Raw genomic sequence first — 24353 nt, forward strand, 5'->3', positions numbered from 1 at the left:
GTGACCATATGAACAAGACAGCTCATCCCTTTAAGCCTCCATTGCTTCATCTATAAAATGGAAACACTAAGTCCTGCTCTGCACAGTGGGGCAGGTCAAAGAAATCTAATTTTGCAGCAACTTCAGAACTGTGTCCCCAGGTGAAAAAATCACTTAGAGAACAGAGTTAGAAAGGGCTGGCATAGTGGGTGCCCCCACCCAGGGAAGATAGACGACCCTGACCACAGAATGAAGTTTGTTACATTGTCACAAAGTGGATTCTAAGTCCTAGCCTGAGAAAGATCTACGTGTGGTCATTAATGGGACTACGTGAGTCGATGGACCCATTCCCATGCCAAGATAAACAGAGCTTACACAGAATAGAATAACAGCCAAAAGCTTGGGGGCGGAGGGGGCCTGAGAGCTCGCCCCCATGTGTGATGACTGCCCTGGGGAAGAGGAAGATGCATACTCCATCCACAGAGCTAGGACTCCCAAGTACAAGTTAGGGGAGGGGGGCAGGCTTTATTCCAAGAGAGAACTTTCTAGTACAACAATAACAATACTAAAGGCTAACAGTGTTCTAAGTGTTATGTGTATCAATTTGCTTACTCTTCACACCAATCCAGTGAGGTATATGTTTCTATAAATGAGGAAACTGGGACCCTTTTCCAAATTCACACAAAAAATAAATGGGAGATCTAGGATATAAACCAAAGTGGTCTGACTGCAGAGACTGTGCTGTGAACCGCTATGTCAGACTTCCCCCAAAGAATTCTTCCAGAATCTAATGGCAGTAAATTGAAATAGTAGCAATGGTTGTCTTAGTGCTGGGGATGGTGTTAGCAATTTCTCCTTTGTATTTCTGTTTCTTCCAACATTTCTACATCCTGGCAGTCTAATGCTATAAAAGTAACTGGGAGGGAGTGGGGAGCTGTGGGTCCCAGGAGGCAGTGATCACCCCCATCTATCACTGACCAGTTCAGCGGAGGGCTCATGGACAGCCAGTCCCCTGGGGGGCACTTGACGACCTTTAAAGTCCCAGCCCGTGGTCCTCTCATTCCACAAACATCCGCTCAGTCTGTTTCCTCCTCTGCAATAGGCATCATAATAACATCTACTTCCTAGGGCTGTTGTAAGGATTAAATAAAACAAAGTAGCAAAGGAGCCAGCACAGTTTCTTCTTTCTTCTTTCTAGGGTCCCAGCCAGCAAGCAGTTCACAATTTGACATTCTCTGGCTAGTTTCATCCACATTAAGTCGTTTCTCCCCTCAAATAGATGGAAGCTTTGAGGAAAATCACCAAATAAATGTGTATGGGCTTCCCAAGGGCAGGAGAGAGTGTCAGGTTCTCGCCACTGGGTGAGCCAGGCCCAGATACACACCGATCCATAAAAGAATGAGAGGAGTGGGCCATCCACCCACACCCACTTCTCGTCCTGGTGACGTACTCTAGACACTTGCCAGGAGTCAATTAGAGGTTGGGGAAGGGCGCCAGAGACACAGCCACTGTCAGCTCACACCCAGGCTAAGCCAGACTTTGCCAGGCAGAGCCAACTGCCTGGCTCCCAGAGATGCAGGACCCTCGCCACCCTCCCTCCACTGACCAGTAGGTGGCAGCAGAGGCCAAGAATTCATGGGAGGAGGTGTAGGTGGTGTGGCCAGGAGGGGCCACCCCACCCTACCTCTGTCCCTGGAAGAGGGGGCCACTGAGCACCTGGAAGGCATGTATGCAGGGTAAGGCTAAGCTGTCACAGAGCAGGGAGGGACAGAGTGACAGGTGAGACAGGTACAAAGGAGCCTGGGCTCCTGACCCCGACTCCTCGCTCAGATTCAGCCCTCTAAAGCCCTAAGTGAGGAGAGAGAGGCTCCCTCAGGGCTGCCATCCCCCACCAAAGTGGCACAATGGGCCACAAAATCATGGCATCAATGGGCACTCACTGTGGGTGGCCCCAATGGGCTTGTCGTCTTCCTCGCTGTCGGGTCCTGAGCACCATTCGTCCCCACTGTATGGCTGCTTCCGCTCCAGCACACAACGCCGCTTACTCCGGGGTGCCACCTCTGCCCAGGCAGGACAGAGCAGGCAGGGGTCAGGGTGAGTGCCCAGAGGCCCTGTCCTCCCACACCCAGAGTCTCCACGGGCCCATTCTCCCAGATGCCCCACTCCTCAGAGGGCACTTGCCCAGGCCATGGTGGGCACCTTGCCAGCCCTTGGCCCCCACCACACCATTTGTTTCTGATTTCTCTCTCCAGCCCCACTGCCTGTCTCCCTTCCCCCACCCAGCACCAAGCACAGCATAATCCCCAACCACAACTGGTTCTAATTAGGGCTGGGGTGAGTGAGGGAGGGGGAAGCCTCTGCTACCCTTCCAGGCCCCAGAGCCTACTCAAAGGCTCCCACCAGCTGGGATACCAGGAGGTTCCTAGGAGGTGTGTGGGTCTGCTCCTCACCCCAGAGCACCTCCCTCTCCCCTCTGGAGAGGAAGGAGGCTGACCGGAAGCCCCATCACGCTGTGTGGCCCCTCCATGGGTGGCACCTACAGATGAGAAGTCCCTGCCCCAGCCAACCCCACTCCCAAGAGAATGACCCAGTCGGTGTGTAGGATGGGGATAAGAGAAAGGTGACCCCCCATAAATGCTGCAGAAAATCAAGGGACGTGGCTTAGGCACAGGGGATGACAAGCTTGGGCCTTGGTCTGGAACATGCTGGGGATCTTGGGGATCAAGAAGTAGGGTACCTTTGGCCTCTGAATCCAGGGATGGGGTCCCAGCCTCTCGCTGCTCTCCAGAGTCCACAGACACGCTCCGCTCCCTCTTCACTTTGCCCTTGAGCGAGCTGAAAGGGGGCACCCCTCCCTGGGGGTTCTTCAGACTTGAGTTGCTGGGTGAGATCTGGTTGGCCTTGGCCCCATGGCTCCCCGCCCCCACGCCCTTGGGGCCCAGATTGCAGGTGGGTCCTTGGTTCACATTCTGGTGCTGGGACTGGGCCCCGCCATTCCCTGTCTTGCCATGATTGGTCAACTTATTTTCTGGGTGCATTGGCTTGGCTGGGGCTGGGGGGCAGTGGCCGCGCGGGGACAGCGGCGGGCTCCCTGGAGCTTCTCTCCTCCTGGGGTGGGGTAACCTGGGACAAGGTGGGAGAGACACGAAAGGTTAATCTTGCGAGGGCCCTAGCATGCCTTCATTCTAACTGCCCCACCCCACCTCACCTAATAGTAGGGGAGGTGGGGGCTGAGCAGCATCTTAAGACCACCAGCTATTCCCTATCTCCCTCCATGGCTCCTCAGACAAGGACTGAAGCCTTGCTCCACTTTGGGGAGTGAAGAGAGAGGGCAATCCTCTCCACCTCTCAGACCCCACAATTCAAGTGGAAACCAGGGCCTCGGGTAGCAGAAGCCACCCCCACCCCGGACATCCATCAGACTGCCAGCCTCCATGGCAACTCCCCTCCACTAGCACCTGACGGACACTCGAACAACCTCTCTTTAAGGGTTTGCTGTCTTCAGACTCCTTCCAAGGTCCTCACCCTCAACTTTCACGCGCCCCAACACCAGCAGGTAAGGGGCACAGGACCAGAGGGTCACTGCTCATGCCCCAGCCCCATTCCCCTGGGGACACGGGGGGAAAGCACACTGGAGAGGGGTACCCACTGGTCCAGACAGCTCCCCAGAGCAGGAGGGGAAAGCCTAAAGGGGGTCCACCGGCAGGCCTGGCAGCCAGGCAGGCAGGAGCAGGAGGAAAGGGGGAGGGGAGTGGTGTGCCGAGCAGACTGGAGTGAAGCTGGAAGCCAAGGATTCCTGCAGCCTAGGCTGCGGGCCCTTTAAGCTCCAGCCCGCTCCCCCCACCGCCTCCCCCTCCCCGGAGACCTATTAATAGCCGCTGGAAAGATCACATCACGGGAGAGGATATTTATCCCCCCTCATTCCACACCAGCTCAGATTTATTTCAGCTCTGCTGTCCTGCTGCTGCCGCCTGGCCCTGTCTGCCGGCTTCTCCTGGGGAAGGGGAGGGAGGCAGGCACCGCCCCTCCCTCCAGCTCCCACCCGCAGCTAGACTGAGGCCAGAGGGCGCCATTGGACCCGACAGTGGGGTGGGCCGGGGGCTGCTCAAACCGTTTTTAGGAGGCCAGGGCTGGAAGGGACTAGAGAGGCAGGCCTAGCTGATTGCCATTGCCCTCGGTCCCCTGGGCCCAGGCTGTAAGGCTGTGGGCTCCTGCCTCGGGGCAGGCCTTCCCTTTCTGACCCCCCTTGAGCCCACGGTGGCCCTGGGGGCCAAGTGCCCAAAGGGCGCACTCTCCAAGCCAGCACAGCCCGGCCCCACGATCACTGGGCCCTTCCCTTCCCCGCACTCCACACACACACTTCCCGCCCTCCACGACACCCACACACCTTGTCTTGTTAGCCAGGATCCTCATGGCTCCCACACACAGTGGGGCTACGGCCCCTGTGCGTGCCCAGGGCCCAGCCAGGTACTCGGTACTGGAGCACGGACTGCAGCAACAAGCCCCAAAGAGAAAACTTGTGACTTGGGGAGGGGGTGTAAGAAGGGGAGGGGAGGAGGGAGGACCCAACAGCCCTGGGACTAGGGAACTAGACAGGGTCAGGTGGGAACGGAAAGGGAGGACTACTGGGTGGGATCTCTATCCTAGAGGCCGACTGTATCCCCATCCCTCCCGCACCTTACCCTCAGGGGGCTTGCAGTCTCTAGCAAGCCCCTCCCCCCGCACCGGGCCGCAGAGGCAGAAATCACTAAGAGGATAGTTGCAAAGGTGCCCGCGTGGGGCGGCCGTGAGGTCTGCTCTGGCCCCCGGGGGGACTCCCGCGCCCAGGCACGCCCCTCACCCCGGGTGGGGAACTCCTCACGCCCCGCCCCCAGGGCGCCCCCCGGCGGAGGAGGGGGCCGGGGTAGGGGCCAGGCCCCGCCCCGCCCCCAGCTCGAGGCCTAGCCCGTGCCCATTCCAGCAGGCCCGGGCGGGCAGCGAGAGGCCTGGCGGGGCCCCGGGGCTGCAGCTGGGCTCTTCTGGAGACCAGTAACGCTGGCTCAGATTCCTCCCCGACCGCAAGAATGCAGGAGCCTCCCCTCCCCCCGCCCCTGCACCCCACCCCGCCCCCTTCGGCAGAGCCCGAGCGGAGAGGCAGAGCGAGCGAGGGAGCCAGCGAGCGAGCGAGGGAGCGGGAGGCGGACAGGGCTGCAGCGCGCCTCGCCGGCCCCGCACGCGCCGCACGGACAGACACCGGCCAAGTGCGGCGAAGGGCGGGGCGCGGGCGGCGGCGGCGGCGGCGGCGGCGGGCTGGGGCTCGGCCTGGCGCTGGGCGCCGCCGGCCGGGGGCTCCGAGACCCACAAGCACCCGAACTCTGACTCACACACACTCACAGCTCACACGTGGACGGGGAGACAAAGACACGCACGGAGCCCAGGAAACTAGAGGCGCGCCCACGCCGACCCGCGGAGGGGTGCTGGGGGGGCGCGGGCCCCAGGAGGAGCACCCGACCAGCCCGGGGCACCCGCACACGCCCTGGCTGCCGGCCGGCGCAGAGGGAGCGCGCCGACTCATTGAACGGATGAAAAGACTGAGGCCCGGCCCCAAGGGGGCCGCAGAAAGTTGAGCCTGGTAGTGACAAAAGAAACACACGCACGCACACACACGCGCACACACACGCGGGGCCGTAGATACACCAACAAACAGACTCGCACAAACACACAAGCCTCACCCAACCGCCCCCTGCCCTGCCCTCCCCCGCCCAACCGATCCGGGTGGGGGAGGGGAGGAATCTTGGGCCCAGCTTGGCCCTCGTGATCGGTCGGGCCAGACACCGGTGCGCACTCTGCCTGCAGGGCTGCTGGAAGCTGGGCTGGACCTGGAAGCGGGCCCCCCCCCCACCCGTGACCCTGTGGGAGCCTAACTCTAAATTAACCCCAGGGATACTGGCATTGCCTGCCCCAGCTCTGCCTCTGGGAAGAGAGGCTCCTCAGGGGAAGGTTCCAAAGTCCAGGGCCTGGCTGGGAAGCCTCCCTCCGCCAGCCCCCACCTCCTGCAACAGGTTAGAGCAGAAGCAGTTAAGCGCGGGTCTGGAGAGGGACCTGGGCTTAGGGACAGGCCTGCGGCTGACGTGTCTCCAGCTCTCACCTTCACCGCCGCGCGCATCCACGAAATCACCTACCACCTAAAGGGACAGTATTATGATCCCCATTTCTCCATGAAGAAACTGAGGCGTGGGAAAAGGAAGGGGCATGCGCCTGGGTCATCACGTGACCAGTACGCGGCAGCGCCCGGACCCCATTCCTGAGATGTCCCCCCGCCCCGGCCCCCCGCCCGCACTGCAGTGTCCCGTCCCCCCACCCCGTGGAGTCAGGACTCCTCCTCTGAGCCTGCAGATAGGTGGGCTTCCAGCCACTGGGCCCGCCCCCTGTGGGGCAGACGGGCAGGGCAAGGGCCACCCACCACCTCCTGTGTTTACAGCTTCAAATGTTGGGACCTGGAATAATTGGGGAAGGGGCTGTTAGAAAATGAGTCCTCTCCAGTGTCCTCAGTCTGACCAAGGCTCCTCCCCAGAACAATCTTGGAGTGGCTCTCCCCTCTCGGACTCCACCCCCTCGCTCCCACCAGGCCACAGGGCGAGCTGAGTCAAGCACAGATGAGTCAGGACTTTCCCATCTCACACCTCCCCCTACCCCTCAGGAGTCTGCCCCAGCTCCCAAAGACCCCTCCTCCTCAGCACCCTCAGGGCCCAAAGAGACCTGGAGGACCTGGGGTTTGAGGGTGGGGGGTGCTAATTCCTGGTGGGTGCAGTTTTTCACCAGTGAGTGAAGAGGGCTTCCCCCAGCTCGGCAGCAGGAGCCCCTGGGATGACTGAAAGGAAAGGCATGGGATTCTGGGAACAGTGCTGTGGCTCTCTCTTAGAGACTAAGGTGGGAAGTGGTGACATGTGCTCACAAACAGGCCAGAGAGTCACCTGAGCAAATGGCCAGGAGCACACCCTGAGAACAGAGCCCAGGAGGCTGTTGTGACAAAGAGCCTGAGATCAGCTGCTTCCCTGGGGGGTTGGGGGGAGCCCATGAACCTGACCTGGGCTGGGGGAGGGAGATCAGGAAGGCTTCCATGGAAGCCTTCAACGGATGCTAAACACAGAACTGCCACAGGTGTAACGGGTATTCACACACCAGCCCCCCCCACCCTGGGAGCCCCTGCTTGGTTCGCCAGCCAGCCCACCAGTCTCACTGCCCAGCTCAAAACCACCCAAGAGAAGCAGTGAGAAAACGGTTTGGAGGTTCCATGCTCCCCCATAGAGTGGGCAGACACCTCTGGAGAGGAAATGGGTTACTCGGGCCCTCTTGGAGCCATGGGGCTTGGATTATGGTCCCCTGGCTCAGGGACGTGCAGCTCCTAAGACAAGGCCCAGGTCCCTTTTCTCCTGGGTGTCAGGACTGCTTGGTCCCTAGAAGCTCCCCTCTACCACCCGGGTCACTTCCTCTTCCTGAGGTGGTGACTCAGCCCAGTGGGGAGGTCAAGGATTCATAGCACAGCAGGAAATTTGCTCAAGGACCAAGGTATTGCTCTGGGACCCTTTATGTGGGGACTTGCGGGCTCAGAGGCCTCCCCCTCCCCCTGGTTCCTAGCAGCTCTCCCCACCCCCACCCCCCCACCTCTTGCCAAAGGAGACCACGAAAATCAACAACTTTTGTCTGGTTGACAAACCACCTCACCCCACCTGCAGCCCCAGGGTAGCCAGGCAACCCAGTCCTGTAGGGATGTGGGAACTCCTAGTCCCAGACTACTCTAGTCTGGGGTCTCTGAACAGGGTGCTCAGGGGGAGGGGCATTCTGCCCACTATGGTGCCCACTGTCCCTCCTGGAGGCTGCAGGACAAGTGCCATTGCCTAGACAAGCTTGAAGTCACCTCACTTGGCTCCTTCAGCCAGTGCCAATGTGGCCAGGCCTTGGGACGCAGTCATGCCTTGGCAGTGGGGTGCCCCCAAAGGCTGCTGCCCAATCCCTGGCTGCTCCCTCCCTCGGGGGGGAGGGGGAAGAGAGGGTGGGGGGCACAAGGAAACAAGACAGGGCAGGAAGCCCAGGCAGGCGGCGGGCACTCTGGGCCAGGCACAAACAGCCAACACAGGAAACCACAGCCCACCCCCGCCCACCCCACCCGCCCAAAGCTCTGGGAGAGAGGAGCTGCCAAGAGCCTGGTACCCCCAACTGGGGCAAGGGCCCAGGGTTAGCCCAGGGCAAGGCAAGAGCCAGGAGTTCTTCAGTCCTCTCTCTGCCCCGACCCTACCTGGGGAGGGGGAGAGGAAGCCAGGCTGGCAGGGATGGTGCTGCCTCTTTAAATCCACCGAAATCCTGAGCTAGGCCCAACCCAGCTCTGGTTTCACAGGAAGGAAAGGAGCTCAGGAGCCAGTAGGGCAGGCGGTGGTGGCTGGAATTAGCCCCACCGGCCCAAATATATCTGGTCTCTGCCTGCCACCCCACTGGCACTTCCTGCCCCCTGGCACCTGCACCCCAGTGGGGGTGGGAGAGGGTCTAGGTGCTACACCCTACCCAGTGGGAGGCCCCACTTCTGGAGTTGCCTTGTTCCTGAGTTCACGTAGGTGGAAGGTGACTTCCCAAAGCCTGGGCTTCCCAAAGAGAGGAATGGACAGGGTAGCTCCCCATGGGCCCTCACCTGGCCTGTCCTCCAAGGGGTTAATCTGGCCCCTGTTTGGGGGGGTGGGTAGGGGTGGCCTAGGAACCTCCTCCAAACTGCCTGGCGGCTGGGAACAATGGGGCCATTGTGGGAGGACTGGAGTGCGGGCAGACCGCTGGCACAGCCAGCCAGCGCACCACCGCGGGGCGGGACCTCACCCAACGCCCGCCGCTCTGCTCTCTCCCCCAGGTACTGCCAGCGGCAGAGACATCGCCCCCGGGGCCCTCCTCTCGCCTGCCCAGCCCAACCCTGGCACCAGAGGCACCTGGAGGGCCCTCAAGCTCTGCCCACGTTGACATCCAGACTGCCATGACCCTACAGGAAGCAGGAGCATGTGGGCCAGGACGGGTGGGGGTGGGGGTGGGGACTGCCGAGACAGGATGTATGCCTGTGATCCTCCTGCAGGGAAGACAGGAAGGCCAAACGGGGTTTCTGGTGTCAGTCCTGGCACCCTCCAGCAAGAAGGGCTTAGGGGATTGTGAGACCAGTGACATGCAGGGTCCCCTGCCCCCAGGCCTCCTTTCCCACGCTCATTCCATAAACCTGCTCCCTGAGGAGCTCCTGCCCCAGCAGCCTCGCCTTCTGGGGGTGGGACACCAGGGCGGGCGGTGTGAGTGATGCAGTGCAGGAGGGCTGGGTTTGCAGTCAGGCAGACAAGGTGCCAATCACATCCCTCCCTGTCTGAGCTATGGGACTTGTTCCTCTGAGCCTGTCTCCTCATCTTCAAAGTGAGGATAAACGTACAGGGTACAGGGCGAGATACTACTAGTGAAACTATCTAAAACAGAATGCCTATGACATAATCTGCCCTCAAGAAACTGCTTCTGGGGACGCCTGGGTGGCTCAGTCGGTGAAGTGGCCGACTCTTGATTTCAACTCAGGTCATGATCTCAGGGTCCTGGCATTGAGCCCTACCCCCCTGGGGCTCTGCACTCAGCGGGGAGTCTGCTTGAGAATTCTCTCTCCCCCTCTGCCCCTCCCTGCTGCTCACATTCTGTCTCTCTGTCACACAAATAAATCTTTTAAACATTTATTAAAAAAAAAAAAAAAAAAAAGAGGGCAGCCTTAGTGGCGCAGCGGTTTGGCGCCGCCTGCAGTCTGGGGTGTGATCCTGGAGACCTGGGATCGAGTCCCACATTGGGTTCCCTGCATGGAGCCTACTTCTCCCTCTGCCTGTGTCTCTGCCTCTCTGTGTGTGTGTGTGTGTCTATGAATAAATAAATAAAATCTTTTAAAAAAATAAATAAAAATAAAAAAAATAAAAATAAAATGAAACCACCTCTGGCCATGATGTCCCCTTCTTCACCCCCTGCAAGGCACCCAGATATGTGGGCATTTGCCCTTGGAATATCCAAGGGAATGAGGCCCACAGATGTCATGTAAGTGGTACCAAGTACAAAGGCTTGGCTCTTCCTCTGCGCTCCTGGAAGAGGTCAGCTCCCTCAGCTAGCACTCCCCTGGGCATCACTAGGTTTACTGACATACACTAGAACCCAGAGTGTGAACCCAGAAAGTGGTTATTCCCTCTCTTAGTCTCAGGTGTGTGTCTCAGAACCTCAGGAGGCAAGGAAAAGAAGGTTCCCCCCAGCCAGGCCGCCCTCTCCCTGTCTGACCCCTGGGCTAGAAGAAGCTGGAGTCTACTTTCTTGCCATGCACGTCCTTCCAGAGTGAAGGATCTGAGAGGTCAAGAGGAGCAACTGGCATAGGAAGTTCTAGAAAGCAGGGGTCCGGGGAGAAGACCTGTCCTCTTCTCAACTGCAGAGGGCTATCCCTCTCGGGGTGGCTCTGCAAGCCCCAAAAGGGTTAACAAGGCCCTAAAAATAACCTGCTCCCAGCAGGACCCTCCAGCCATCTGTTCCCATTTTCTCCTGTTCACATTGGAACATCTGAAACCAGCCCCAGAGCCCCAGCCCGATCCCAAAAATAGCCCCAGCCTGCCCAAGGAACAGGCCCCAGGGGCCGGGCATAGGCAGCATGGCCAGCCCAGCAGTGAGGCATGGCCCAGGCCAACTCCGAGCCCTCACTTTCAGACCCATGGAAGGGGAGTGTCTTCTCTGTTCCAGAAGGAGGGGATAGAGCCAGGGGCTCTAGCCCACCCCTCTGGGTAGCAGGCCAGAGAAAGTACCTGCTGGCCAAGCCCAGGTCTCAGACCCAGGAGGCCTGAGATCCCAGGCACCTCTGCCGTATTGTATAATCCACTTTCTCCTGAGATTTTGATACTCACTCCCCAGAAGATCCAAACCACCTGTCTGCAGAGCTCCCCCAGTTGTGGGCACCCCACCCCTGCTGTCCATTCCTGGGTGCCTCATTCAAAAGTTCCCAACCCTCAGCCCATCCACTATCCCCCACCCCCACCCCAGGCCCTTCAGGAGCCCTGCTCACCCGGTGTCACCCCGCATTCACTCTGCCCCAGGGCACACAGGGCACGCAGATGCTGCCCCAGGGCACACAGAACTCTCCCCAGCGCTGCCCACACTTACCATGCAGCCCACAAAAAGAGTCTAATGGCCACTGTGGGTGCTGATCTGACCTCACTCCTCCTCTGGGCCTCAGGATGCCTCCTCCCTGCCCGTTTGTGTGCGGCAGGTGCCAGGCAAGCCCATCTGGGCTTCTATACATATCACAGGCCTGGGCCCTGCTCTGCCACACTCAGGAAAAATGTCCAGGCAGGGCATACAGGGAATCCAGGGGACCCTGAACCCTGGGGCAGGCCTAACAGCTGCCATCCATGTCACAGCTCCACACTGCCACTGTTCTCCCCAAGGAAGGTCCCTGACCCCTGAGGCCAGGAAGGAGAGGAGGCAGCCAGTTAAGCCATTTAAGGACAGAATGTTGCGTTCAGCCTGGTGAAAGAACAGAGCAGCAGGGATGGAATGGTGGGAGGGGTGCTAAAGTTGATCTGAGCCAGCAGCCTGGGGGAGGGAGAGCTGAGCCTGAGAAGCACTAGCAAACTGGGAGGGACATGTCCTAAGGCCCCCAGGCCCCTCTGTGGGCCTGTGGTTATTTGGTGACCTTGCAACCGTGATGTCGGCCAGCTCCAACAGTGGGGAGACTGAGGCAGTAAGAAAGGGAGTCTGGAAGGGTCTTAGAATCTAGTTTAGAGGACTGGGAAGGTTATCCCCTCACCATACAGTCCTCCCCCCACCATCAGTTCTTCCCTGCCAAAGCGGGGGGGGGGGGGGGGGCGGGGGGAGCAGGGGAGGGCGGAGGGGTGGTCAGGAGTTCCTGCAGAAAGCGATGACCAGGAACAAGAGGAGGATCTCTAACGCGTACTGAGCATTTACTCCGGAACCCCAGGCTGTCCTGAATGCTACACATGCACGATCTAATTTAATCCTCAAATGGCTCTACCCAGAAGTACTTTTATGATCCCCACTTTAAGGCACAGGGAGTTAAGGAACTTGCCTAAGGTACACAGTCCAGAATTAGAAGAATTGGGATTTGAACCCAGACATGCCAGCAATCGGGTTCTTAACCATTTTTGCAAGACCAGTTCACCCTGTATCAGTCCTCTGTGCTCTGACGAGAGGATGGGCGCCCTCATTCGTTCTACACACGCTCCCTCCAGGCCCCACATGCCCCAGGTCCTGGCCAGGCCGAGGCCGTAGTTCTTGCCCGGGGAAGAGATCAAAGAGAGGGCACCATTCCCCACCCCTTCAGCACAGGTGCCCAGAGAGCAAAGTTCTCCAGGGCCCCCAGTCCTACCCACCCCTAATCCGCTACGTCCTCGCCCATCCTGGTCCCTAATAGTCGGAAGGGAGCCAAGCAAGTTACCATGACAACAACACAGGGCCCCTGCTGAGAGAGGCCGGTAGGCTGGAGAGGAGTCGCCGCTCGCTCTCCAGGTGGGGGTCAAAGGTCAAGTGGGACTCAATCGCCAAGGGTGGAGTCCAAGCCTTGTCCCCACACCTGTGTGGCCACACCTGTCACTGCTCCCCACTTTTTTCATTGCCTGTGCTGGAAGCAGGACCACTTCCTCCCAGTCCCAGAGGGGTGGTGGCCTCCAGCCAGGGAAGGAGTTGGGGGGGAGGGGATTAGAAGCCCCTCCCTCCTGAGGACCCTGTAAGAGACGTGCCTCCTCCCTGTCCCCAGCCTTCTGCAGCCTTTCTAGTCAGCCCAGGAGCCTACAGGCGTGTTTGTTGTGAATTCAGGGAGTTGTTGCTAAGTAAGGAAGGAGGGGAGGGAGGGAAAGAGGGGGGTGGCAGGAGGGAGAGAGCCTCCGTGTGTGTGTGTGTGTGTGTGTGTGCGTGTGTGTGTGTGTGTGTGTGTGTGTGTGTCTAGAGACCAGGGCCGAAACCACATCACCGTGGCTGGTAGCCACCCTGGCTTTGACTCAGCCAGGCTGAGGCCAAAGCCAGGACAGAGCGGGGCAAGTACTTGGGATGACCAGGAAACCGTACCTTGCCCTCCAGGGGTGATTGGGCAGGAACTCCCCACCTCCCCGCCAGGAAAGGATCCAGCTAAGAGAAGGCCTGGGGCTTTCACTGGGGTGGCACTTTAACCCTTCCTGCCCACCCCCACCTCCCAGGCCTCAGGTTGTGAGGCTGTGTTCGGTCCTGGGGGGGGGGGGGGCAGGAGGATGAAAGGAGAAGTGGGGGCACAAAGCCAGGAGGAGGGCGCCCCGGACAAAAAGCCAAGCAGGACACTGGCAGACAAGAAAGCAGCGAGGAGGCTGTGGGGGGCACACGCAAGCACACGGAGCTCTCACCTCAGGAGGAACGTGTGCCGGGCTCAGGCTCAAGGGTGTGGTCTGGGAAGGGGGCTCCCTGTGGAGAGAGGGTCACAGCTGGAAGCCCCAAGCCAGCAATCTAGGCCCCTGCTCCTCCCAGAACCCCAGCCCCTCCCCCAACATGTATACCACATACACGTGTACACACACACACACACACACACACACACACAGCCTGCAGCTCCAGGAAGTCTCTGAGCTACTCGGACACCACCGCCCCCCACCACCACCACCACCACTCCAGGACTTCTGTGGATTGGCTGGGAGCCAGGCCTGACCCAGCTGCTGCACCACACCGCTCCCCCTCCCTCTCCTGGAAGCAGGAAAGGAGAAGGCACTGGAAGATGCCTTTGAGAGAGGCGGGGCCGATGACTCCCATGACCTGGCCTGAGGTCCTGGGGGAAGGGTTGGATGGGGAGACCTGAGGACCCTGGTTTTCAGGGCCAGCCAACCCCAGGGTTATCCTACGTCAGGGAAAAGAATGGTGCCTGTGTGGTCCCTTTGGCTACACCCCTTGTCCCCTGAAGACACAAGGTCCCCACCAGCCTGGTTGGGAGGGCCAGGGGCAAGAGAGTCTGGCTAAGCAGTTCAGTAGGAGGGGGGCTGGGTGAAGCTCCCACAAGCAGGCGGGAGGGAGTCTGGTGGCTGGGCTCAGTTTGTACTGGGGGTCAAAGGGGAGTTCTTTTCCGAAGAATTCTGGGAGAGACGCCAACTAGAGCAAGCTGCTAACCACCCCTCCCTCTCTCTCTCACTGCACTGGGGGCAGGGGGGGCTGTCCCTGCCAACCAGACTTAACCCTGTCCAGCCTGTGTTGCTCCCTGGCCCAGGATGGGGGGAGTTGGGTAGGAGACCTCCAGCTGGGCTTAACTTCCAGTTCAAGGGGGCAAGTACAGGGCGTCTGCCAGAATGAGGCTGGTCCCCAGAGCCCCCTCTGGTAGCGCCCTGCCCTGCCACCACCTAGGTGACTTCTGGGCTCATCTCCTGAAGGTGTCTGCAGTGACGTGTGTGTGCGTGTCTCAGAGACAGAGATTGAGAAACAAACTGAAAATTCCTTGCCAAAGCCCTCCCCTTGCTGGGTCACTGAGCACTGTACCAACCTGTGCCTCTACCCCTCCCCTCCTCCCACTGTGTCCTGGGACCAGAGGCTATGACTGGGGGTAGGGGGAAGGGACAGCTTATCCTCTGCCTACCTCCTGCTGCTGTCTGCATAGGCCCCCAACTCCTACAAACAGCCCCTGCTCTGGCCCTCTTCCTCCTCACTGATCTGACATAAGGGCTTCTAGAGGAAAGCATTCAACTATAACCTGAGATCCTAGGATGGGAAACTGAGTCATAGTGAGATTATCAGGGGTTCTAGTGCCAGAGTCCTGTGCTAATGTTAACTCTATCACCACCCTTACTCTGACAAAAAAAAAAAAAAAAAGCCCCCACCCTTGACATTGTCCCCCACTGTAGAACACTAACTACAGAGTGAAATTAAACATGAAGGACTTCCCAGGATCCAGGCTACAACAGCAGCTGGCCCCACCCCAAATGCCCATATTTCTGGGGTAGGACATCACCCCCTTAGGATACTGGCCCCCTCTGTCTTCTGTGAAGGTTGGAAATGAATGTTTTGCCTTCTTTCGCTGTCTGCCCCCAGCTAGAGAAGTCAACTTTCCTGAATCTTCAATTAGCCACCAAGCTCCCTGGTCTGATGTGGCTAGCTGTTCCTCATCCCCAGTGAGGCGAGTGACTGGGGGAAGGGTGAACTCCCTTTCCTAGCCCTTTCCCTTAGGGCACTAGGCCTCCCAGTGGTTGGCCACCACAGTATCATGAGGTCAAGAAGAGGGTATTAGGACCCCTCAAAGGTGCTGGGTGTCCATGAGGGGCAGAGGAAGAGAGCCCAGCCCCAGGGACAGTTTATCCCAAAGTCTTTCCACTCCACTGCTTTCTCTCCAAGGACCATGGAACTGCCAGAAGCCTTGGCCCCACTCCAAGAAACCTCCCTATCAAGGGACAGAGGATTCCATGTCCCAGGTTGCTGTGGGGAGACCTGTGACTACACACCCCAGACATGTTCAAGGGGAGGAAGAGAGAAATAGGAACAGAAGTAGAGTGCACACATGTACACATACACATACACACACACACGCACACACGCACATAAACTCATCCAAGAGACACGACCCTAGGCATACACACTCCTCAGAGACACTCCCTGGGCCGTGCACCTGAGACAGACACGATTCCCAAAGATACACATCCAAGATATCTATCTCCCCCAAATAACCCCAAACTCCCTGAAAATGGTTCAAGACACATAGAGGCTGTCATAGTCCTAGAGAAGGAGGAGAGCTCAAGATCCACAAAAGACATCGGCCAGTCACACAGAACTGCTGACAGACAGATCCACCCACACTGGGATACGCACACACACTGGCTCGCGCGCCCGCGCTTGCACGCACACACGCGCACACACACAGACACACATATACACAGAGTAGTATGCACGTGGCTAAGCGCTAGCACTCAAACTCACACACACGGACCCTGGCAAGGCACAGCGTGAGGTCAGATTAGAGGACTAAGTTCTGGGCTGGTGGGGAGGAGGGGAGGCTGAGTGGGGTGGAGAAGAACTCAGGGATTTCAAAACAATCTTGGTTTCGAAATGCTGGAAATGCTGGATTCAGGGCCATTCCCAGTTGAGGCTGGGGGTGGAGAGGAAGGGGGAGGGGAAGACGGGCCAGCAGCCCTTTGGAGGAGGAGTTGGCCAGTGGGAATCCCAGCCCCCCAGAGAGGGGAGCCTAGAAGGGACACCAAGGTTAGGAGGGGGCAGGTAGTCTGGGGCCGAGCGGGAAGGGCCCTGGGTGGAAAGGAGGCGAAGAAGGAGAAGACTCGGCTTTGGCCACAGACTTCTGAAAAAGTGACAAGGGAGGGGAGGCCGCCCTTCCCCGCAGGAGTGAGAGGAAGAAGGAAGCAGCCTGCGCCCGCTTCCCCCATTAGTGGGCGGTGGTCAACACCTTCTCTACAGAGCAGCACCCCGGCTAGCAGAGCCCCAGGGGCCCAGAGCTAAGAGACTAGGGTCTGCAGGGCTCAGAGATCCTCCATAGGACTCAAGACTCGCCAAACTCAGAGCAGGGTGGGAGACAGCACCCCGGGAACCAGGAGCTTCCCTCTTCTTCATGGGGAGGGGGGGCCTTTGGGGAGACTGAGGCAGGGCAGCATACCCCAACACCCAGGAAGTCGCCCCCTCCCCCCCAGTGCTCCCAGGGCAGCAGAACGCCCTTACTGCCCCTCCCCCGACCTCCAGGGAAAGTCGGCGGTTCTCTCCCAGGGAGGGGAGGTCAGGCCAGGCTGGGGGTGGGGCTCTGGAGGCCAGGCCCTGGCACCCAGCAGAGGAAATTCCAGGCTGTAACTCCAGGCTGCCTTTAGGGCCGCCCATCTGAGCACCTCAGGAGCCCTAGTACGGGGCCTCCTCACCATGCCCCTCAGCTCCTAGCCACTGGCTACCCAGCCCTCCAGCTGGCCCCAGCCCAGCTCTGGGAGTCAGGGAACAGGACCTGGGGAAACTTAGCACTCTCTGGATGAGCCTCTACCAGACCCATCCTGGCCCCTCGGCCACGGCCACAAGGAGCCTCCTTCTCCCAGATCCCTAGGGGCAGCCCCAACAGGGTGGCTATGGTGGGCAGCTGCCAGGGCTGGCAGGCAGGGGCACAGATGCCAAGCTCCAGCAGCCAGGCGCTCAACAGGTTGAGCCAGTCCCTGGAACAGCCGGCCCCACCCCAGGGAGAGCGGGCCTGGCAGAGGCTCCCTGCCCGCGGCACCCAGCCTGTACCCGCTTGGCTCCCACGGCTGCCCACTTTCCCACGGTGCCATCCCCCCCTGCCCCCTCCCCCTGGGTCAGCACCCGGGCAGTGCCCAGGGCTTCTGGCACAGGGAAGGGATGTCATTTCCCTATCACCCCTGGGTCCCCAGGCTCTTGGGGTGCCTCACTACCAGCAACCAAAGAACCCCCAGGAAGAATAAATATGGCATCAGGACAATAACCCCAAGGTGCTCCCCATGTCCTTGCAGGCTTTTCCCGGTCCCGGGAAGACTGGACACTCAGACACCCTGGCTCCCCGCAGCTGCCCTGTCCCCTGGGTACTGGGGCGGACGTTCAGCCTGTGGCGCCAGAGGCAGTGTGGGGGTGCCCCCAGCTCTGGTTCTTAGACTCCCCGGAGGAGGGGCTATAGACCTGGGGGAGGGCTGGCTCCTTCCACTCTTGCCAGAGCTGCTGCTACCTGCAGCCCTGGCCCTTTCCTGCCACCTCACTCCCGGGCCACTCAGAGCTCCATCCCAGCTGCTCCCCGGCAGGCAGGCAGGCAGGCATCCCCCCTTTGCAGGCATCTCCTTTCATCTAAAGCAGGTGCCAGGCATTCCAGCCCTTGTTGAGTTGACACTGCCACCCATTAGGCCTCTGCCCAGAAGGCTACTGCCCTGCTTGTTTAGGGAAGTTGAGTCCCCAGCCCACGGCTCCTGTTTAACCCGGGTACCTAGAAGCTGGGGGCAGGAACTATCCAGACAGAGGCACGGGGTGCCCAGCACAGGTTCAATAAGCAAGTTCACGAGGCCCCTCATTACCACTGCTGTGCTAGTCCCAGATTTCTGTGGACCACCAATCCCTTCTCCAGGACTCTGTAATCTCTTCCCGCCTTGACCCTCAACCCCGGTAATTAGAGACTCATTTTGAACCTCCACATGGACCTCCAGAACCCATCTCCAGCCACGGGGCCCCTGCTATCCCAAGCACAAGAGTTGCCCTGGATGGATGATTATAGGCATTCTACCCCTAACCAGCACCCTTTCAAACATTAAACCTCGCCCCCCCCCCCCCCCCCCCCACCGATCCACCCCTAATCAGGAGCAACACAGGTAATCAGAGAACCTCTAGAAGGAGGTGGCTAGAACCTGGCCTTCCATGCCTGGTTCTCCAAGGCCAAGGAGCCTGATCACCTAGGGGAAGCAGCACCTTCCCTCCCTACCAGACTTTCCTTACCCCTCACCTTCCTGGCCCATTCTCACTGCTTCCTGAGTCCTGAGGCTTCTATCTGCAGGCGCCTCACAGATGACACCAGAAAAACAGGGCCTGATCATGCTCTTCCCCTGGGGCCATGAAGTCGTGGCCCTGACCAGAGAGAGCAAGACCTTGCTGGGGAGCAGCAGAAAAGCCAGGCCCCCCAGAAGTGGCTGCTCTCTGGAGAGACTGAGGAGTGGAAGCCCAACCACCCTGGAGCTTGTACTCAGAGAGCTGCCTAGAGGCATCAGTAGGATTCCAGCAGACACTGTGAAGACAGCTTTCCTAGGTAAAACAGGAAACCAAGGCCAAAGATCAAGCTGGCCTCAAGCCCCTATCCCAAGGCTCAGCCACAAGCCCAGCTCACCTCTCCCAGAGCGACACTTGCCCTCCCTGCTGCAGAGCACGCACCCCCCCACCCCAGACACAGACACACACCCCAAGCAGCAGACAGACTCAAGGAGGAGGGAGGAGGGGGGTGTCAGAAAAACCCGGAAGGAAGGAGGCTGGACAGACAGACAGAAGCAGATCCTGGCTTCACTGCTCCAGAGAGACACCCTCCAGACTCCCAGACTGCGAGGGACACACTCCTTCTCGGCAACCCAGAGGGAGAAGGGGAGAGTAGACTTCAGTGTCTCCTGAAACCAAATTCCAGCAGCCCAGGGACAGGACATTCCCCAGGCAAGCAAGAAGCCTGAAGCCTCACTTCTCTTCCCCATATTCCTCCCCCAAGGGCTCCCCCAAACCGAGGCAGGGGGAGCCTCCCCTTAGCAGTGCAGGGACACCTCCAAGGAACTGTGTGACTGCCCCACCCCCCAGCCAAGCCCACACCACTGAGAATCCTTGGCCGGGGAGACTCCTCCAGTCGCAGCCCCTGCTGCTCCCAGGCACTGCCTGGGGCCAGAGGGTAACCCCAGCAAGCCCCCCTCCTCATGCACCTCCTTCTGGAGGCTCCCAGTAGCCAGGGGAGGAGTGCCGGGGTGCTGAGACCCAAGGGGCTGGTGAGCCTGGGAGGGGGACTACATCTCCCAGAAGCCCCCAGGGCAAGGTTGCTGCTCCAGCTGGCCCAAGGCCGGCCTTGTTCTCTGCGCTAGGGTGGCAGGGTCCCCCGGCTGCCCCTAAGCCCTCCCCCCTGAGCCCCGGGGCTGCCAACCTGATCGCGGCCCCGAGAGCAGCCACCACTCACCCTGGGGGCGTCCCCCACCCCTCCAACAGCCTGGGGGCGCGTGCCAGAGGGCAACAGACAATTAGACTGGGTTCCCCCCTCCCCAGTTCAAACTGGATCTCCCTCCTCGCGCCGCTGCCTGCCTGGCATGACTTTCGCCCTCGGCCCCAGCCCAGCCCTCACCTCGCGCGGGTCGGGGGTCCTCACGCCAGGCCGGAGCTGGACGCCATGACCGGGTCAGGGTCGGTGACTGGATGGGGTCCTCCGGCTTGCCAGTTGGAGGTGCGGAGGGGGGCGGGCAGGCGGTGATCTTTTGATCCTGGACGCCTCGATCTCAACACCAGCCCGGCCCGGGAGAGGGCATCCGGGGGTCGCTGGGCGCCTGGGTTCCTGCCTCCCAACCGCCGAGCATGGTCGTGGGCGCCGGACAGCGGCGGGAGAGCGTGCACGCCGCCCGGCCCGGGGCTCGGGGCTCGGGGCTCGGGGCTCGGGGCTCGGGGCTCGGGGCTGGGGGCTCGGCCCCGACCCTCACGGCTCCGGCTCCGGCTCCTGCTCCTGCTCCTCCTCCCTTCCTTCCTTCCTTCCTTCCTTCCTTCCTCGCTTCCTTCCTTCCTTCCTCCCTTCCTTCGCCTCCTCCTTTCACTTTCCCGAGGCCCGCGGGGACGGCGGCGCGGGGCGGGGAGGGGGCTGTCTGGGCGCTTATTGTTGGTCGGACGCCGAGGGTCCGGGTCGCAGCCCCCGGGCGGCGCGGCGCCGGGGGACCCAGGCGTGCGGGCGTCCGGCCGGCTGGCTCCGGGCGGCGGCGGTGGTGCAGCGGCCCCGGCTCCGGGGCATGTCCGGCCACTGGCTCTGCCGCGCGCCGCCGCCTCCCCGGGCTCCCCTGCGCTGCCGGAGCCTCGCTCGCCCCTCCACTCGGCTCCGCTCCCCAGCCTGAATAAGCATCGGGGCTCTCTGGCTGCCTCCTTCTGCCTTCATACCAGAGCCCGGAGAGGCCCCTGTCAAAATAAGAGCTCCCCCATCTCGCTCGCCTCCTCGCCCAACCCGGCTCCCCCAGCCTCCCAGTGGTCTGACTCGGTAAGGCGCCGGCCGGCTAGCGGGAGGCAGGTTGGCCCGCGGGCGGGGAGGGGGCTTCTGTCTCTCTCCTCCCCGCTCCGAGGGCCGGGCCAGAGGCGCGCCGGCAGCATCCAGGCTGCAGAGAGGTTTCACAAACTACCCTCCGGTCTACACCGATTGGAAGGGGTGGGGGTTACCTGGACTCCCCTCCACCCCCAACACACACACACACACACACACACACACACACACACACTACTGGGTCCCCTTTTCACTGTGCCCACCCACATTCATGATGCACTGAGCATCTCTTTATCCATCTCTCTTTCCTAGTGGACCAGGAGGCCCTTGAGGGCATAGACTGAATTTTTTCACCTCAATCCTTAGCACAAACTGGATGCTAAGAAAATGTAGAAGTAAAACCTTTGTCTTCTCAAAAGAACTCCTAACCTCAAAGTGCTGCACGTGCACACGTGCACACATACACACACACAGCCAAGACCTATAGGGGGATAGATGCGACGAAAAAGATATTGTAAAGTGCTTTCAAAAATCGAGTCACAAATGTTATTTCAGTGTTTACCACAAACCTGTGAGAAAAATGATATGGCCCCATTACACTGGTGGGAAACTGAGCCTTACAGTAGTGAAGGACCTCCTCAGGGTTACATGGCTAGAAAGTGGTAAGCCCAGGAGAATTTGGAACTCCTTATGCCAGGACACTTTCCCTATAATCCACTGCTCCCACCCCAAATTAATGCTGACAAGTATCAAGACAGCTTCAGGAAAGAAGAGGACTAACAAGACTGTTTGCTCCTGATATGTGGTTCCACTGCCCTCTTCCCTGCCCCTCCTGGGTCCCCGGATAGTCCTCACCCTCTCTTCTGACTACCTATTATGCCTCTGCCAACCAACAGAGGACCTACTTGTATGTTTTGTTTCATATATATATACATTCTCATATTTCATATATATATATATATATGTTTGGTTGTCCCAAACGGTTCCCGAGGGCCCAGCCCATGCTTCCTATGCCTCTCTATTCTCCACAGCATTCAAGTGCTGGGTTCATAGTAGGGCTTCTGTAAATACTCACTTGCTGGGGGGAAACAACGGCAACAAAAAACACAAAAACAAAACAAACCCTCACTTGATGGGTTGATAATGCCAGCAGCAGCTGGACACTGGACAAGGTCTGAGCAGGTACAGGGGGAGATGCAGGACAAACCCTGAAAAAAAGATCACATGATAACCCCTGTGTGTGTGTGTCTAGTATCAGTTCACAAAGCATCTTCATATATATTGTATCTAGATCATGTTTTGATCCAGTCAGCAAAACTTCCCCCCAATGCCTACTAATTGTGGTGCCAAACACCAAGCCCCGTTAGGGGTTGAACCATCACAACCTCATGAAGTAGGGATTCTCACTTAAAGGAAAACTGAAGCCCAGAGAAGCTGAGTGCTAGTGTGAAAGATCCCAGAGCCTAGTACCTGACCCATGGCAAGCAGGGTTTAATTTTCTCTTTCTTTCCAGGGTCCAGAGGCTATAGTACAGCCAGCCAGAAGGCAGAAAGGGCCATTTCTCAAACAGGATGCTTGTTAGGAGAAGGGTCCACCCCATATATGTGGATCAGTCTCCCGCTACATACATGACAAATCACATGGGCATGTTATGATCCTTTGGCACAACCCCCGGTTCACAGGAGATCCAGAAAACAACGCTTGCAGGAGATGAGTGATGGCTGTGTTGCAAAAGGTCTGTTAAATGTGGAACGCAGTAAGTTCAAGCGTACTTGGCATGTCCCGTGGAGCAGCCATGTAGAGCGCTCCCCTGGGTGGGGCTGTGACTCATTCGCCCAGCGTAGGTTCCAGGTTGGGATGCGGAGCTGGGCTCCGGGCAGCCACGAGTTCTGGGTGGAACCCTGGAGCGAGCGAGGAGAGCCGGAGAGGGGCTGGCGGCCCAGTGCTGGAATCGAGCGGCTCCCTCTACTGGCGAACTCGAGGAATCGCCGGGTGTTCCCGTGCATCTGTGTGTCACTGTGTCACGAGGAGTGTCACAGGTGTGTCAGCGAGTGTCAGTGGAAGTACCGGCGTGGGTATGGGTGTGTGAGGGTGCCGGCGCCACGCGGGCCTGTCTCTGGAGCCACAGAGTGTGCACACACAACCACATCATGTAATACAATTCACTTTGGGGCTGGAGGCAGGGGGGTGCGGGGTGGAGGGGCGCGGCGCTAGGGCCGCTGATTATCTGAGATTACTTCGCGAGGTGATCGGGACAAGAGGATCCTCCAGCTGGGACTCCTCACTAACCTCCCGCAGGTGGGAGGGGTTCAGGAAGGGACTCTAATCCCCTAAAGCAACGAAGGACCCAAGAAAGGGTTAACTTCGAGCCCTACAGTGACTTCAATCATTGGCTCAGAGCACCGTCAGTCAGCGTCCTGGGGGCGGGGTTTTCGGGGCCGCCTTCGGACAGCCCAGGGCCCCTCACTTGCCCCTCGACCCCCACATCCTTTCACTCCTGGGCTGCGCCCACACCCCCATCTTGGTGGAGACCCCTTCCTGGGCCTGGAGGAGGAGCGGATGCGGGCATCCTGGCTTCTGCACTCACTCCAGCTGCCTGGCTTCCTGATAGATGGTGATTATTATATAATAGACCTGCTGGACAGAACCGTGCCAGCGCTCGGAACACTTTGCCCCCTCCTCGAAGCGTGCCCCGAGGCCTGGCACCGGCCGCCCAGAGTCGGCTGCCCGGCTCTGCCGGCGCCCCCGGCACCAGCTCCCTCCCGGGGCGGGAGAGCCCCCTGAGCCACCTTCCCGGGTGGACCTGGGGCCACGTCTTGCGATGGGGCGGGCGCCAGGCTGGGAGTCGGGCGGGCGCCCGGCAGGTCTCAGTGTCGGCCTGCGGAGTTTGCCTTTCCCAGCGCCTCGCCGGGAATCGGGGACCCACCTGGCCCCTCCAACCTGAACTTGGAACTTGGGAGCCAATAGAGGTGGGGCTAGGGGGCGCAGGGGCCAGGATCGGAACGGGAAAGAAGTTTGGGAGAGGTGCGGGGGGTGGGGGGGCAGGAAAAAGGAGGCTGGGAGAGGGGGCCGGCGGGGGCAGTGGGGGAGGGACTCTTATCCTGACAGGGCTCCCGCCTTCCCCGACTGGAGGGTTTGGAAAAACTGAGCAGGCAGCCAAGGCTTGGCTGGAAATCCTGCAGCCCACCCTCCTGGGGACACAAAGCTGGAGGGCGGAGGCTGGGCGGGGGAAGGGAGCACGACCCCGGGGAGGGCAGGGCCTCTTTTGGGGCTGGGGGCCCGGGGGCCAGGTCCCTGGGGAGGGGGTTCCTGGCGCTGTCTCCCTGCAGTCTGCTTCCCCCTTCTTCTCTCCCCCCCTCCTCCTCTCCCCCCTCCTCCCCCTCCCCGGCTCCAGTCTTGCAGATTGCGGGCAGACTTAACTCCTTGCGCGCCAGCCGCGTAGACTCCGAGCTGGGGACGCCGGGAGGGAGGGAAGGAGGGAGGGACTCCGGACCCCGCTGCCACCACGGTTTAACACCTTGTGGCCCGGAACGCAGTCTCGGGATCGGGGCTGCTCGGAGCCCCGGGAGGCTGCCGGGTGCTGGAGGACAGACGCCACAAAACCTGGCACCTGAGAGCTGCGTGATCCGGTCCATCCTGCTGCCAGATCTTAATTGTCTCCCCTCCCGCCACCGCAGTCCCCCGC

General features: G+C 59.8%; 1 protein-coding gene across 8 annotated transcripts in view; it reads right to left on the reverse strand.

Moving 5' to 3' along the window:
• BCL9L (BCL9 like) overlaps positions 1 to 20590 on the reverse strand; it is a 28535-nt gene extending 7945 nt beyond the window's left edge. The window contains exons 1-6 of one of the 8 annotated variants that reach the window (XM_077893774.1): positions 19778 to 20590; positions 13371 to 13428; positions 4367 to 4468; positions 2717 to 3102; positions 1920 to 2039; positions 958 to 1109 (exon numbers count right to left, since the gene is read on the reverse strand). In XM_077893774.1, coding sequence (XP_077749900.1) covers positions 958 to 1109; positions 1920 to 2039; positions 2717 to 3102; positions 4367 to 4392 — 684 coding nt within the window. In that variant the 5' untranslated portion in view covers positions 4393 to 4468; positions 13371 to 13428; positions 19778 to 20590. Of the gene's footprint in view, positions 1 to 957; positions 1110 to 1919; positions 2040 to 2716; positions 3103 to 4366; positions 4469 to 4819; positions 4843 to 11142; positions 11397 to 13370; positions 13429 to 19777 lie in introns of those variants that run through there. The other 7 variants (XM_077893776.1, XM_077893779.1, XM_077893777.1 and 4 more) reach the window with 7 other exon arrangements.
• Between the last annotated feature and the right edge of the window lie 3763 nt (positions 20591 to 24353).

The sequence above is a fragment of the Canis aureus genome, chromosome 3 (assembly GCF_053574225.1).
Source record: "Canis aureus isolate CA01 chromosome 3, VMU_Caureus_v.1.0, whole genome shotgun sequence".
Classification (NCBI taxonomy): domain Eukaryota; kingdom Metazoa; phylum Chordata; class Mammalia; order Carnivora; family Canidae; genus Canis; species Canis aureus.